Source organism: Manis pentadactyla, chromosome 3 (assembly GCF_030020395.1).
Source record: "Manis pentadactyla isolate mManPen7 chromosome 3, mManPen7.hap1, whole genome shotgun sequence".
Classification (NCBI taxonomy): domain Eukaryota; kingdom Metazoa; phylum Chordata; class Mammalia; order Pholidota; family Manidae; genus Manis; species Manis pentadactyla.
The window spans coordinates 68,405,296-68,421,308 of record NC_080021.1 but is presented as its reverse complement, the minus strand read 5'-3'; the positions used below and the strand labels follow the sequence as shown (position 1 = coordinate 68,421,308).

Genomic DNA, 16,013 nt, shown 5'->3' with positions numbered 1-16,013 from the left:
AAGACAAATTCTGATAGATTGCAAAACAACAGAAATAGATGACTGATGTAGAGGCAAGTGTAGATGCCTAGAAATCTTCCAGTCTTGTTCTGTTTTGCCTATCTTTTGTCTTAATCTTATTTATGGAAATACATCATGGGTTGGGGTAGACCACAGACCACTATTTCTGTTCCTAGTGTTTTAGAATATTTATGCCTCTTTTGGTATTTAATGGCATGTTAGATGTGGAAAAATTGGATTAAGCTAATTAAGTACAACTCTAACATGAAAATTTGAGGAAACCAAATACTGTTTCATAATGTCTATTTGATATTTATAAGTGGGTAGCCAGAGAAAGATTTATGAGCCACCCATAAATCAAGGATTACTTGACAAGTTGTAAATTTAAACAGGAAGACAAAATGAAACTCTAAGGAATATTACACAGATGAAAGAGTAAAATGAGTAAACATTGAATAAGACAGAGAAGAAGTAGTCTGAGAGGTATGAGTAGAATATAGTACCCTGAGAATAAAAGAAAAAATCCACAAAGATGGGTCTGTCCAAAAATATGAAATGCTTGCAAAGAAGTCAAGAGGGATGAACTCTTGGAAAGATAATATAATTTGGGAATCAGTATGACCTGGACCACCTTTGAAGGATAATTATAACTTTAAACAAGGTTGGTTCAATTACTCTTTCTTAAATAGAGAAGTGGAAAAAATGATGCTATGCAAGAAATGTAGGTGAATGTCAAAGGTGTTATGTGTCATAATGAATCATGGATAAGTTAAAATCAGATGAGCAAACTTCACTTAAATGTTTGTTCATTTTTATTCACAAGAAAATATAGTGCTTTATTCCATGACACCAATTTAAAGGAAGTTATTTTAAACAATGGTGATCCATTCCTTAAAAGGCCTTTCAAATAATTTCACAGTTTAATCATATTAATATACAAATTGGATCACATCAAATTCAAAACTAAAATTTACTGGGGAAAGTAAGCCAGAAATACTTTTGGATATTTGCATTGTTATTATTATTTTTTGCATTAATTTTGATATAAGGTGACCTATAGCTTTTGCCAGGTGTATCTAATGACTTTATGGATTTAGTTTTTGATCAATCTTGAAATCACTTATTATTGAGCTTATATATGTATTTTTTTGTTTTAACAGAACATAAACTAACAAGAAGGGATTTCAGAAGTTATGATAAGCCCTGGCAGTTAAATGCAAAGAAGCCTAAAAAATCAAAAAGTGACCTTGCTGTTTCTAATATTTCTCCACCATCATCAGAATCCAAATCATGTAAGGAAGCTTGTCATTTAAATGTTACTTAATGTTTGTAAGTCTGTGTGTTAACAAAATGTGGAAAAGGTTAGAATTTGAAGTCAAACTTTTTATCTGATATTTTTGGCTATTAATCTTAATTAATCATTTTCATGTTCATTTCAGCATTAACACTGAGGTTTATTTATATATATCTACTTGCTCATAATCTTAGGCATGTTTAATTTAGACCTTTTTGAGTGTAGTGTTCTATTAAGAATATTACCTTGCTGGAGTGTCCCTTGCCTCTCGTCCAGGTGCAGCATTTCATCACATCTAAGAAAGAACAACTCTACATGTAATAAAGTACATTTAGGGAAAGCACAGGAGATTTCTACCCAAAACATTTAACAAAATTGAAAAATCCTTCATCCGTAATTTCCCTTAAGTCCTTCTCATTATTAATTAGAAAGCCCTTGTATGTTTTCCCTCTCCCTTTATGATAACTACCCTTTCCCTATCAATACCCCTCCAGTTTTTCAGCTGTGTTAGTAGCCACTGGGTTTCCCCAATGCTTTGCTATCACCTTATGTGTACAAACATACCAAATAGCTTCCGAGTCTTTATTAAGTCAGTTATTCTCGGAAGACAGAAGAGTTTGAAAGCAGTTATTACACATCAGTTTCTGTGCTTGTTGGAGTGAGATGTTTAATTTAAATTTCAACAAAGAAAGGAGTAAGTAGAAAATAATTACTTTTGACTGTAAATTTTGAAAAACTATTAGGTGCTAACTAGAATATGAATTTGGATCATTTGTGAAAACTAACTCTTTAAGTTTATTGATTTATATAGTTGTACTTAAAAAGTATTGTATCAACCACAAAGTTCTTATGAGAATTATGTGAAGTATTAAAAACTTCAAATGTTATTTTAAAATTGTGAGTTTTACTAAATTTACCAGTTAAATTATGAGCTTTACCCAGTTAGTTTATAGAATTAGGTCCCAACCTTAAAATATATATATACAGGTTTAAATTTTCATGTGCTGTTCATACCCATATCCTCAGTAATGTCCAATGCAGTATCTGCTTCAATTAATAAGTGATACATTTTAGTAATAGATGAATAAAGTAATAAATGGAAAATGGAATGAATCAAGGCTCAATCTCACATTTCCCTTTCTATCCTGAGTTTGTCAGATCTGTCTTTTGTTTCTCTATTTTTCTCTCTCTTTCCCAGATAAATCCATAACACTAGGGGGTTAGAGTTCTAGATCCCATCATCTCATAAGTGGAATGAATGCTTTAAAGGCCCTTCAGCCTACAGAGCCAGTGCTCTTTATGGGATGCTGTCAAGCCACAAAATGTTGTTGGTGTGTTGGCATCTGATGATATTTCATCCTTTTCATGTGACCTACTCCTAACCTCTGGTTCCACCTGACTATTAGCTTTTTAAAGCAAGATTAATAACAAATAGCATGAATTTTTATAGTGTATGTAGAGATAATATATATGTATGACAAGAATACAGGATTAAGAGTTATTAATTGGAAATATACTGTCAAAATATATTAAATTGTTCCTGATGTAATAGACTATCTTTTGAACATATATTATGACAGGTTAAAGATGCTTATTGTAATATGTAAATAATCACAAAAAAGCACAAAAAGACAAATAAAAAGTCAGTATAAAAGTTAAAATTGGATGCCAAAACAAAAATAGGATTCATTCTCCCAAAACAAAGTCAGGAAAAGAGGAATAGAGAAATAAAAAATGGATTGGAATAATAGAAATCAAGCACCAAGATTGTAGACTTAAGCACAACCATTTCAGTAATAAATGTAAATGTACTAAACATCTCAATTAAAAGGCAAAGATTTTCAGGTTAGATTAAAAAATGCATATAGACTGTTTACAAAAAACACATTTAAACAAAAACACAGTTTGAAATACTAATCAAAACATTAAAATTTGTAGGATGATGCGAAGTCAGTGCTTCAGAGGAAATCTATAGCTTCAAAAGCCTATGGAAGTACAAGGAATGGTATAAAATCAATGATCTTAGCCTTCATTTTCAGAATATAGAAAACAATAATATGTTGAGAAACATGTCATTAAGATAGGGATATGCTGAGAAAAAGAAATGATAAGAATTATAGTAGAAGTTGAAATAGAAAACAAAAACAGTAGAGAGAAGTCAATAAATCCAGACGTTGGTTACTTATGAAATAAGCACCTAGCAAGACTGATTAAAAAAAGAAGAGAGAAAACCCAGTTACAAATGTTAGGATGAAAGAGGGAAGAAGAGTACAGATTATGAAACCATTAAAAACATAGGGGATAATTTGAACAACTCTTTGCCAGCAAAATCGACAATTTAGATGAAAAGTATGAATTCCTTGATAAAAATTACCAAAATGGATTCAAGAAGAAATAGAAATATTTAAATGTCCTATGTTAGTTAAAAAAAATAAATTCATCATTAAATAATTTTCCACAAAGAGAGCTCTACACCAAGATGGCTTCCCTGGGGAATTCAGACATTTGAAGAGAATGTAATACCATGTGCAACTCTTTCAGAAAACAAATTAGCAATATTATTTATAATTTCATTTGGAGAGGAAAAGGACCATGGTTTTCTAAAAAAATCTTGAAAAACATGAACTAGTTGGAGAATTTACTCTTCCTGACTTCAAATCTTCTTATAGAACTTTGGTTGTAAAGACAGTTATTTTGGTAAAAGGTTGAATAACAGATCAGTTGAACACAGTAGAGTCCAAAAATATATCTACAAATGCAGTCATAATTTTTCTCATGTACAGAAAAAATAGGAAAACAAAAGTCCCTTCAACATTGGACATTCATTTTGGAAAAAAATCTTAATCCTTATATTAAATCATACTGGAAATCAACCTGAGACCTGAAGATGAAAACAAAAACAGTAAGACTTCTGAAATAAAACATACGAGTATGTGACTAGGAGAGGCAAAAAGTTTTAGAGATGTTCCAATTACTATGGCTTCATAAGTAGTCACTCCAAAACATTTTTAAGTTAAATTAATGTATAAAAATTAACCATTTTAAGATGTACAATTCAGTGGCATTTAGTACATTCAAAATAGTATGCTGCCATAACCTCTGTCTGTCTACTTCCAAAACATTTTCATTATAAAAGGAAACCCTTTAACCAAGCAATCAATTCAACATTCCTACCTCCTGCCAGCAGCCCCTGGGAACTTGCTTTCTGTCTCTATTGATTTACCTATTTTGGGTATTTCATATTAATGGAATCATATAATGTGTGACCTTACTGTGTTCGGCTTATTTCACTTAGCATTTTTTTCAGAATTCATTCCCAGTAAAGCAAGTATCAGTACTTCCATTCTTTATGACTGAATAATATTCTATTGTGTGGATATAATAATATTCTATTTTATACCACAATTTGCTTGTCTGTTCATCTTTTGTAGGATGTTTTGATTGTTTCTACCTTTTGGCTATTATAAATATTACTGCTATAAACATTAATGTACAAGTAGTTGTTTGAACATTTGTTATCTATTATTTGAATATATACTTTGGAATGGAATTCCTGGGTTATATCATAATTCTATGTTTAACTTTTTGAAGAACTGCCAGTTGTTTTCCACAGAGTCTGCACTATTTTACATCACTGCTAGCAATGTATGATGGTTCCAGTTTCTCCACATTCTCGCCAATACTTCTTATTTTCTCTTTAGAAAAAAAGTTATTATAGCCATCCAAGTGGATGTAAAGTGTTATCTCGTTGTTTTGATTTGCATTTCCTAATGACTAAGGATGTTGAACATCTATTCATGGTCTCCCTGGCTGTTTGTGTATTTTCTTTGGAGAAATGTCTACTCAAGTCCTTTTCTTATATTTTTAAAAGGGTTGTAATTCTAGTTCTTTGTATATTCTGAATACTACACCTTTATCAGATATATGACTTACAAATATTTTCTCTCATTTTGTAGATTGTCTTTGCAATTCTTGATAGTATTGTTTGATGTACAAGTTATTAAGTTTAATGAAACTCAATTTATATAAATAGGTAGGTAGGCAGATTTTGTTTATGCTTTTGGTATCATATCCTATAAACCCTTACCTAATCCAAGGCTGTAAAGATTTACTCTATGTTTTCTTCTGAGAGCTTTATAGTTTTAGCTCTTAAATTAAGATCTTTGATTCATTTTGAGTTAATCTTTGTATATGGCAGGAGGGTGGGGTGTAAATTAATTTTTTTTTTACATGTGGATATACAGTTGTCCATTCGTTGGACAGCACCATTGTTGAAAATACTATTTTTTAACCTTTTAAAAGGCCTTGATACCCTTGTTAAAAATCCGCTGACAATAAATGTAAGGATTTATTTCCCAATTCTCAATTTTATTTCACTATATGTCTCTCTATGTAAGTAGTGCACTGTTTTCATTACTTTGGCTTTGCAGTTTTAAAATTGGCAAGTATGATTCCTTAAACATTATTTTTCTTTTTTAAGATCGTTTAGGCTACTTGGGGTCCCTTGAAATTCCTTATGAATTTTAGGATCAGCTGTTCTATTTGAGCAAAAAAAAATGGCCATGGAGATTACCTCCTTGGTGAAATTTATTCCTAGATACTTTATTCTTTTTGATGCAGTTGAAATGGGGTTGCTTTTTAAACTTATCTTTCTGATAGTTTGCTGATAATGTATAGAAATGTAGTCAATTTCTGTAAATTTTGTATTCTCTGCCTTTACTGAATTCATTTATTAGTTCCTATAATTTTTTGATGGGGTCTTTCAGGTTTTCTAAATATAGTATCATGTCATCTGTAAATATTAACAGCCTTACTTCTTCCTCTCTGATTTAAATCCCTTCTATTTCTTTTTCATGCCTAATTACAATGGCTAGGACTTCTTATCATATGTTAAATAAAAATGGCAAGAGTGGGCATCCTTGTGTTATTCCTAATCTTAGAGAAAAATCTTTCAGCTTTTTACCATTGAATATGATGTTAGCTGGGTTTGTTATATATGCCCTTTTATGTTGAAATATATGCCTTCTATGCCCACTTTGTTAAGGACCTTTATTATAAATCAATGTTGAATTTTGTCAAATGCTTTTTCTGCATCTGTTGAGATGAGTTTGCTTTGTTAATATTTTGTTGAGGATTTTTTCTTGTATGTTCATCATGGATATTGATTTATAACTTTCTTTTATTTCCTTTTTTTTTGGTGTCTTTGTATGGTTTTTATATCAGGGTAATTTTGGCCCCATGAAATGAGTTTGAATGCATTCCTGTCTCTTCGATTTTTTTGGAATAGTTTGAGAAGGATACATACTAACTCTTCTTTAAATGTTTGGTGAGATTCGCCTTTGAAGCCATCTTTTCCTGGAATACTGTTTTGGGGGGGGTTTAAAACTAGTGATTGTATTTCATTACTTGTAATTCATCTATTCAGATTTTCTATTTCTTCTTGATTTAGTCTTGGAAGATTGTGTGTTTCTAGATTTTTAAACATTCCTTCCAGGTTTTTGCAATGTGTTGGCATATAATAGTTTGCAGGAATCTCTTGTAGTCCTCTGTATTTCTGTACTGTCAGTTGTAGCTTCTTTTCCTTCATTTATGTTTTTATTTATTTGGGCCCTTTCTTTAGCATGATGAGTCTGGCTAGAGGTTTATCTATTTTGTTTATCTTTCACCTAACCAGCTTTTAGTTTTACTGATCTTTTCTATGTTTTCTTAACTTTCTGTTTAATTTATTTCCACTTTGATCTTTATTTCCTTCCTTCTACTAAATTGGGCTTTTTTTCCTAATTTTTCTAGTTTCTATAGGTATAAAGTTAGATTGTTTATTTGGCATTTTTCTAATTTCTTGATGTAGGTGTACTGCTATGAACTTCGCTCTTAGAACTGCTTTTCCTGTGTCCCATAGAGTTTGGAATATTGTGTTTCCACTTAACATTTGTCTCAAGGTATTTTGTGATTTCCTCTTTAATTTCTTCATTAACCCACTGATTGTTTAGTAGCATGTTGTTTAGTCTCCACGTTTGTGACTTTTCCATGCTGGAAAATATGGTTGATATGATTTCAGTCGTCCTGAATTTATTGAGACTTGTTTTGTGGCCTAATGTGATCTATACAGGAAAATGTTTCATGTGTACTTAAAAAGCATGTAGTTGGTTTTTTGTCTAGATGATCTATTCATTGATGTAAGTGGGATATTAAAGTCCCCTACTGTTATTGTATTACTGTCAATTTCCCTCTTTATGTCTGTTAATATTGGCTTTTTATATTGGGTGCATAAATATTTACTAATGTTATATCCTCTTCTTGGATTGATCCCTTTATCATTATGTAATGCCCTTTTCTGTCTTTTGTTGCAGTCTTATCTTGAAGTTTTGCTTGTTTATTTTGGCCTGATATGATTGTTGATACCACAGCTTTCTTTTTGTTTCCATTTGCACTGGGTATCCTTTTTTATCCCTTCACTTTTGGTCTGTGTGTGCCTTTAGATCTGAAATGAATCTCTTGTAAGCAGCATGTGCATGGGTCATTTTTCTTTTTTTTTAAATCCATTCACCCACCTATCCCCATCTTTTGATTGGAGTCTGTTTATATTTTGGTCCATTTACATTTAATGTAATTATTAACAGGCATATACTTATTGCAATTTTGTTCATTGTTTTCTTGCTTTTGTAGTTATTTTTTGTTACTTTCTTCTCTTGGTCTCTTGACCCTTGTGGTTTTTGATGTTTTTTTTTAATATTATGTTCCTTTCTTTTTAATTTTTATGTATCTGTTGTAGGATTTTGTGCTTAACATGAATTTCACATTTATCAACCTATGTATTTAGCAGTCTGTTTTAACCTGATAGTTGCTTTTGTTTGAACACATTCTTACAGTACTACATTTATACCCTCCCGCCACCATGTTTTATGTTTTTGGCATCACATTTTACATATTTTTATCTTATGTATCCTTTAATTACTATAGATACAGTTGATTTTACTATTTTTGTGTTTTAACTTTTTAAATGGCTGATCCTCTGCCTTTAGTATATATTTGCCTTTATGAGGTATTATTTTTTCATATGTTTTCTTTTTCTAGTTAGGGCCTTTTCTTTTCTACTAAAAAAGATTCTTTAACATTTCTTGTAAGGCCACTTAAGTAGTGATGAATTCCTTTAGTTTTTGCAGATCTGGAAAACTCTTTGTCTCTCTTTGAATTCTGATAACAGCCTTGCCATGTATGTATTCTTGATTATAAGTTTTTTCCTTCCAGCACTTTAAATATATCCTGTTATTTCCTTCTAGCCTACAAACTTTCTGCTAAAACATCAGCTGATAGTCGTACATGTTTACCTTTACTTGACTATTTGTTTTTTTCTCTTGCTACCTTTAAGATTCTCTCTTTATCTTTAATTTTTGCCATTTTAATTGTAATATGTTTTGGTGTAGGTCTATTTTGGTTCACCTTGTATGGTACTCTGTGCTTCATGTATCTGGATGTCTGTTTCCTTCCTCAGGTTAGAGATGTTTTCAGCCATTATTTCTTCAAATAGTATTCTTCTTCTTTCTCTCTCTCTTCTGCTTCTGGAATTCCTATAACACAAATATTAGTAGGCTTGATGTTGTCCTAGAGTTCCATTAAGCTATTCTGATTTTTTAAAATTATTTTTTTCTTTTTGCTGTTTTGATTGGTTGATTTCCAGTATTTTGTCTTCCAGATCTCTCATCTCTTCTTCTGTATCATCTAATCTACTATTGATTCCCTCTAGTATATATCTTTTTTTGATTTCAGTTACTATATTCTTCAGCTCTGATTGGTTCTTTCTTATGTTTTCTAACCCTTTGTTGAAGGTATGTTCCTCCATTCTTTTCCCAAGTTCATTGATCATCTTTATGACTATTAACTTGAATTCTTTATTGGGTAAATTACTTACCTCCATTTTACTAGGATTTTTTTCTGGGGTTTTTATCTTGCTCTTTGATTTGGAACATGTACCTCTAGGTCCTCATTAGTTTGACTTTTATATTTGTTCCAGTGAATTAGGCAGAACAGATCTCTTCTGATCTGGAAGGAGTTTCCTCATGTACCATCATCCCTGTGTAGATTGTGTGTGCCTGGCAGCTTTGGCAGGCTGGCTGGAGCTTGAGTGGGCATAGGCCCTGCCTTGGGGCTGCCGTGGTGGCATGGCTGAAGCTAGAGTGGTTGTGGGCCAGGGCATTCTGGGGTACACTGCACTGAGGCTTCCTTGACAGGATGGTTGGAGCTGGAATGGGCACAGGCTGGGGAGTTCCCTGGGTGCACAGTGTTGGGGTTGCCTTGGCAGGATGACTAGAACTGGGACAGATATGGGCAGGGGGCCCAGGGCATGGCATGCTGGGGCTCCCTTGGGGAACAGCTGGAGCTGATGTGGTCTGGGGGTTTGGGGCATGCTGGGACAGCCCACATAGGCTTACTACTGTACCTATACCCTGCTTCAGCCTGTGCTGTCAAGAGAGAGGGAGAACATAAAAAGTGTTACTCACCTATGCCTCTGACTCTGGAGAGAGTTCCAGCAGTTCCCTGACTGTTTGGTAGATGCTCTAGGGTTAGTAAATGGATTTCCTTCACTTTAGTCTAGTTGCCCTTTAAACTGCCATTTTTTTTTTTTTTGGCTGTGCTCCAGGTAGGGTGAGTCTGGATGGTGTCCCTTGGTGATATTCATAACCTTTTAGCCTATCAAGTAGATTATGAGCTTCAGTAGAATGAAAACTCCATGAATGCAAGGAATTTTGTTGCTTCTATTCCCAATGATTTATCCCCAGAAGCTAGAACAGTGCCTGATACAGTTTGTACCATGTGAATGATTGAATAAGTAAATAAATAAATGAATAAACAAGGAGAGTTTAAGAATGGGTTAATGCTAAAATGTGGCCTACTCTCTGAGACAAGAATTTAAAAGCTGTGCACTTTTGAATAACAAAAAATGGCACTTAAACAATGCAAGCTGGTATAGGTACAGAGATCTGCAAAATAATATTATCAACATTCAAATGTTATTTGTCATAGAGGAAAGATACAACACATAGGGTTAGATGAAGGTTTTGCTATATGGTATTAAGTATTTCCACTAGTTATCTATTGGAATGGTGGTTCCACTGCATGATTGAGGATGTTAAGTGGAGAATTGGTAGGAAGGACCAGAAGAGCACTTGTATATCAATCCCCTGTGTATGACAGTGCATATTGATTCTTTTATGCCATTTCAAATTCATGATCCAGATGAGGTTTTTTGTTTTTGTGTTTAGTGTTGTTTTTAGCACACTTTTCACAAAGAGGAATAGCTGTATATTTTACTAGAATTTTTGGAAAAAAGAAAGGACAGTGAGTATGTATAGAAAACACAATTTGTATATGTATTAATTAAAGAATGCAAATTAAATATGAAAGAATGAAGATAGCAGCACAACATCTAAAATATTATATAGGAATGCAGAAAGCAGGAGATACGAACTAATGAGTTTACTATCAATTTTAGATATAACAGTAGTACTGGGATATTTCATGGCATATTTTAAGTTCAAATATAGTAAGTAGGAGGTACTTTCAGGAAAAAGTGTTAGTATTTATTGAATTTTAGAAAACAGTTGAAAAAATCTAAATAATTGACTATTTTGGCTCGAAAGAAATGGATAAACAGTATTTCAAACATCATTTGGAGGAAACTAAATTTATTTTTAACCCATTGGCAGTGTGTCAGAATTTGTTAAATGTAATAAAGAATTGATCAAAATGAGCTCTGCTTAATATACAGTAGACTATTTGTGTAGTAGTAACCTCCTTATGGATAAATGGAAGATGCCAAACTCCATAATACCGTGGAGGGGCTCCTGCATTGGGGGTGAACTCTGCTTCAGTGATGTCACTGATTATCCCTAATCTCAGATTTTGTCTCCTCATATGGGTCATATTATGTTGCTGGTACTGTTCTGCTGTTTTCCATTTATCCTGAAGACATTTAAAAAAATGTATTTAAATTGTAGCACTGAGTTTTAAGATTAAGTACCACTTAAGTAAGGTTTTTTGGAACCTTCAAGAGATTTTTCTCATCTGAAGATTGTATACTGGGCTGATGACATCCCAGATTTCCTTCCATTATTTATCAAAACATCCTTTGAAATCAACCAGTGTAGTTCATTAAACAGTGGTCCTGCTGTGGCCCCAATTGTCCTAGATTTGGTTCTCATGATAAGTTGTGTTTTATATAGTGTATGAAGTTGTCACGAGCAACAAAAATACAGAAAGAAATCTGCCTTAGTCCCTCTTTCACGATGCTGAGGAAAAGTCCTTGCATGTAGCCTCTGCATCACTCAGTGGCTTAAAACAACCATAATTTATAATTTCTCATGACTCAGTGGGTTGATAGGTAGTTCTGCTGGTATCACCTGGGCTTGCCCTTGTTGAAACACTCAGGTGGTAGGTCAGGTGGAAGGTCTGCAAGGGCTGGGATGATGGGCAGCTGGACATGTCTGGTGGTTATCTGGAGATGATTGTTTTTTTTAAATCTACACTCTTTTATTTTGTAAATAAATAAAAAGCAAAATGTTGATAGCATATAGAAATTTCCAGGAAAATTAGATAATCCAATGATGTAGATTAGAAAAATTATTCAAAGAAGATTAACAAAGGAGCTAATCAGTGTTTTGATGGATATAGTACCAATATAGTTTATCTGTTTCCTCTTCTGAGTTTCTCTTCCTTGTGCCTGGACTTGTCCCCAGGAATCCCTGGAGAATGACCTGCAGGGTAATAGTGGTGTGCCTGGAAGGCTTTTCTAGAGCCACTGATCACAGGCACTGCTTCTACTCTCCACTGCTTGAACACTGATATTAGCTACATCTCCATCTCAGAGCACCTTAAACGAAGACACACAGAGGAAGCAGCTGTATTTGACTTAAAAAAAAATTAGAATTAATATTTGCTCATTTTGACAATACAAATGTGCAGAAAGATAGTCTGTCTCTCTGTTTAGCTCTCTCAAATTCTACTTCAGACATAGTTTGAATCTTTTCACCTCCTTTGAAACATAGTTTTCATCTTTTTACATCCTTTGTACAAACTAACATAAAATATATGAGAGTTGATTTGCTTTTAAAACTGGCTTTAAACTGTACCCATTTTTAAGCAACTTGCTTTTACTATTTTAAAATATATTATGGACATATCTCCATGCTGGCAAGCTTTAATCTAAGTTATACTTTTTAATAAATGCATACTATGTCAGTGTGAATATATTTATTCCACTGTTGAAGGACATTTAGATTATTTCCAGAGTTTTGCCATTACAAATTGCTGAAATAAATAATTATCTTGCACTTTCTGTTAAAGAAACCATGTACATACATATACAAATATAGGTGTTTTCATTTCTTTGTGGTAATTTACTGGATATAGGATTGCTGGGTCAGAGGGTCAGCATATTTTTTAAAATTATAATAAATATTTCTGATTTTTAAGGGGAGGCAGGAAAAATATTTCAGTGGTCTGAGACTATTTTTCCTACAGCCTTATCATATAAATATTTTTTAATTACTTCTATTTTTATCAAAAGAAAGATATACAGGGTTTAAAAAGTAAAGTGGCACTACAAGGCAATCGACTTTTTAAAAATTAAAGTATCATTGACATACAATCTTACAAAGATTTCACATGAACAAAATTGTGGTTTCAAAGTTCATCCATATTATCAAGTCCTCACCTCCACCCCCCATTTGCAGTCACTAACAGTGTAGTAAGATGCTAGCATCATTACTTGTCTTCTCCGTGCTGTACTAAGGCAATCAATTTTAAAAAAATGATCTCCTTTTCTAAAGTGGAACCCCTTTGAACTCATAGATGTTTCTGTACATAAGTCTATGTATCTAAACACACAAGGTACTTACACAGTTCCCTTTTACTTTTTAAATTTGAGGGATCATGTCTTGACATAAGACTGCATCAAACCCCAGGCCCATTTCATCCTTGCAGTGCAGTCATGCACGTGTTTGAAATGCTGGTTGAATACATACTTTGCATTGATATCATTATGACAATATTTTGCCTTTGTTGCACTAGAGCCATAAGATGCACAACTGTAATATCTTTCTAGAATTAATAATTGTATTGTTTTTCTGTTTGCTTTATTTTCTATGTGTCCATCATTAATGCTTCATCAAACCCTGCCTTAAAGTATTAAACACATTAAGTAATCCTAACTTCTGTCTTATTTTATATTTGATACTTTGCTTCATTTCAAAGTTTTTAGAGATGTCTCTCCTGTAGTCCTCTGTCCTCTTGCTCTGAGCTTGGGTCCTTGGTTTCTAGCCTTTTTCTCCATTGTCTTCTGATACTGTCCTTTACTATCCTTCTGAGGAGCCCCCTTTCCTTTTTCTTAGGGAGGATCACCTGTTTCCTGAATCCCAAGTATTTCCACTTCTGGGGTTACTTACTCATTTTGGTGGAGCACCTATACTAGGAGCTTCCTGAAAAAGAATGTTAGCAAGATAAAATTTTGAGACCTTACAAGTATATTGATTGGTTCCTAAGCTGGGTACAAAATTCTAAGTTAGAAGTAATCTTCAGTTAGAATTTTGAAGGAATTTCTCCCATATCTTCTGGGACCAAGTGTTTCTGTTTAGAAGATGGCAATTTGACTTTTCATTTTTGTCCCTGATGAAGATCTTTTCTTTATTTCCACTGTTGTAAAATTTTGTGATAATGTGCCTTGAATTGTATTGGACATTTAATAAATCCTTTCAATCTGAAAAAATTATGTTTTTATATCTTTACTACTTTGGCACTGGTTCTTTCTGATGCTTTAATTTTTAAATATGGTATGAAATGTCCACTTTTTGGGGGGCATCTCTCTCTTCAGGAACTAGGTCTCAGTATTCTCTATCTTGCTAAATCCAGTTACCATTTGTCAAATTCATTTTGCATCTTCCAAAAATATATGTTTCTATTTCTTGCCTAATATTTTCTTGATCAGCTAAACTTGCTCAGCTAATTCTTTGACAAAAACATATCTTTACTGTGATATAATCTTAGTAGGGATTTGGGGGAAAGTGAAGGTAATACACGTACTCTGTGTTCTGTGTTTTATCAGAAGACAGGCAGAATGTCTTCAAGATGTTTACTATTTGCTGATGAAGACATTAGTAATTATTTTTAATCTACTAAGAGATAATATAGAAATATAGTTGGCTTCTGTGCTTTTCCCTAAGACATAGAAATTACTAGTTTTAAATCAGTATCTGAAGTTTCTTTTTTCTATAAACACTGTTACACTTCTTTTTTCTATAAACACTGTTAGTTGTTCAGTTAAAACATTTTTTAGAACTCAGCTTCATAGCTTTGCCTCTGCTCACAAGAAGACCGTTTCCAAGACAAATATCTTTATTCTATATGTTGATCTTCATACAACTTTCACATAATGATGAATAGTAAGTTTTTATCATTATGTAGCATGCTTATGAAGTAATCATTTTTTTTAAACATAGTGCCAAGGTCAGTAGATCATCCTAAGTGGAACTGGCGGATTAAACCAGAAAGCCGTGATTTTGATGAATTGAACCACATCCTACAAGAGAGCAAGAATCTGGGAAAAGCCCTTGAGAATCTGTCTCGAAGTAAGTTCATTTGCTTGATTATAATTGAAGTTCCTAGCCAATATTAAGGTAGAAATATTTATTACTGTTGCTAGTAACCCACTTCCAGCATCCTCATTATAATAACTGTGTGAGAGATTGAGGCGTTCTAATGGTGTGAGATTAGAAAAGAGGTTTGATCTTGCATATTACACAGATTCGTGGGAAGATGGTTATATAAAGTAGGAGTTATAGGTCTGCTCCTGCCACAGTTCTTTCATCTAGTCTCTCTACAGAGTCTCTGTTACCTCACTCAACTGTGTGTCTCATGGAATCTTACTCATTCTTCTCTTTTGAACCCCTTTGTTTTCTGTCATCCTAATTAATATACACACTTCTATGAGTTTTTCATGTCTCTAAACTTCTTAAGAATGGCAGCTGGGCCAGATTCTTCTTAAAACCTTTTCAGAGCCTAGCAACATACGTTTTTCTGAAAGCACTGATTCTCTAACTTAAGGGCCTATGTTAGAGGTTTTGCTCTGCCACCTATCAGGTGAATAATCTCAGGTAAATCATCAGATCTCCATGAGTTTTGGTCTTCTCATCTTCGAAGCAGGAGGATATGATTCTTTCTCCTTCTGGTAGGTATGATGGTTTAAAGTGATATGTCAAGTAAAACGTCTGATTGCATACTCTCATGACAATAACATATAAAACAAATATTTGATAAATTCTCTCTCTATGTAGATATACATTACACTTCATGGTTTTACTTCAAAGCATTCTTCTCTTTCTGGTTCTTAAATATCTCAATTTTAAAAATTAAGCACTTTTAGAAGCATATTACTGTCATGAGTTCACTAAAATTTTTTTTGGTACCATGGAATATTAAAAATTCTTAAATGGAAAATAGAACAGTAGCAAGTTCTAGTGATTTATATCTTAGGATCTCTATTTTTTTAGATAACATAGTTTTATTAGTTTCATAATTTATATCAAAGTCAAAGTTGCTCCTTAGTGTGTTTTGGGAGAAGTGATATATAACTACATGTATATATATATGATATATGTGTATTTCTATGCTGTACAGTAACTATATATAATTTATATATTTTATCTTACTGCACTGTAGCTATATATAT

The 16,013-nt window shown here is 32.9% G+C and overlaps 1 protein-coding gene across 6 annotated transcripts in view; it reads left to right on the top strand.

Annotated features, from left to right (window-relative positions):
* C3H8orf34 (chromosome 3 C8orf34 homolog) overlaps nucleotides 1–16,013 on the top strand; it is a 429,407-nt gene that overhangs the window by 76,223 nt on the left and 337,171 nt on the right. For all 6 annotated transcript variants that reach the window (XM_057498011.1, XM_057498012.1, XM_057498010.1 and 3 more), the window contains exons 3-4: nucleotides 1,161–1,292; nucleotides 14,785–14,913. In XM_057498011.1, the coding sequence (XP_057353994.1) occupies nucleotides 1,161–1,292; nucleotides 14,785–14,913 (261 nt within the window). The remainder of the gene's footprint in view (nucleotides 1–1,160; nucleotides 1,293–14,784; nucleotides 14,914–16,013) is intronic.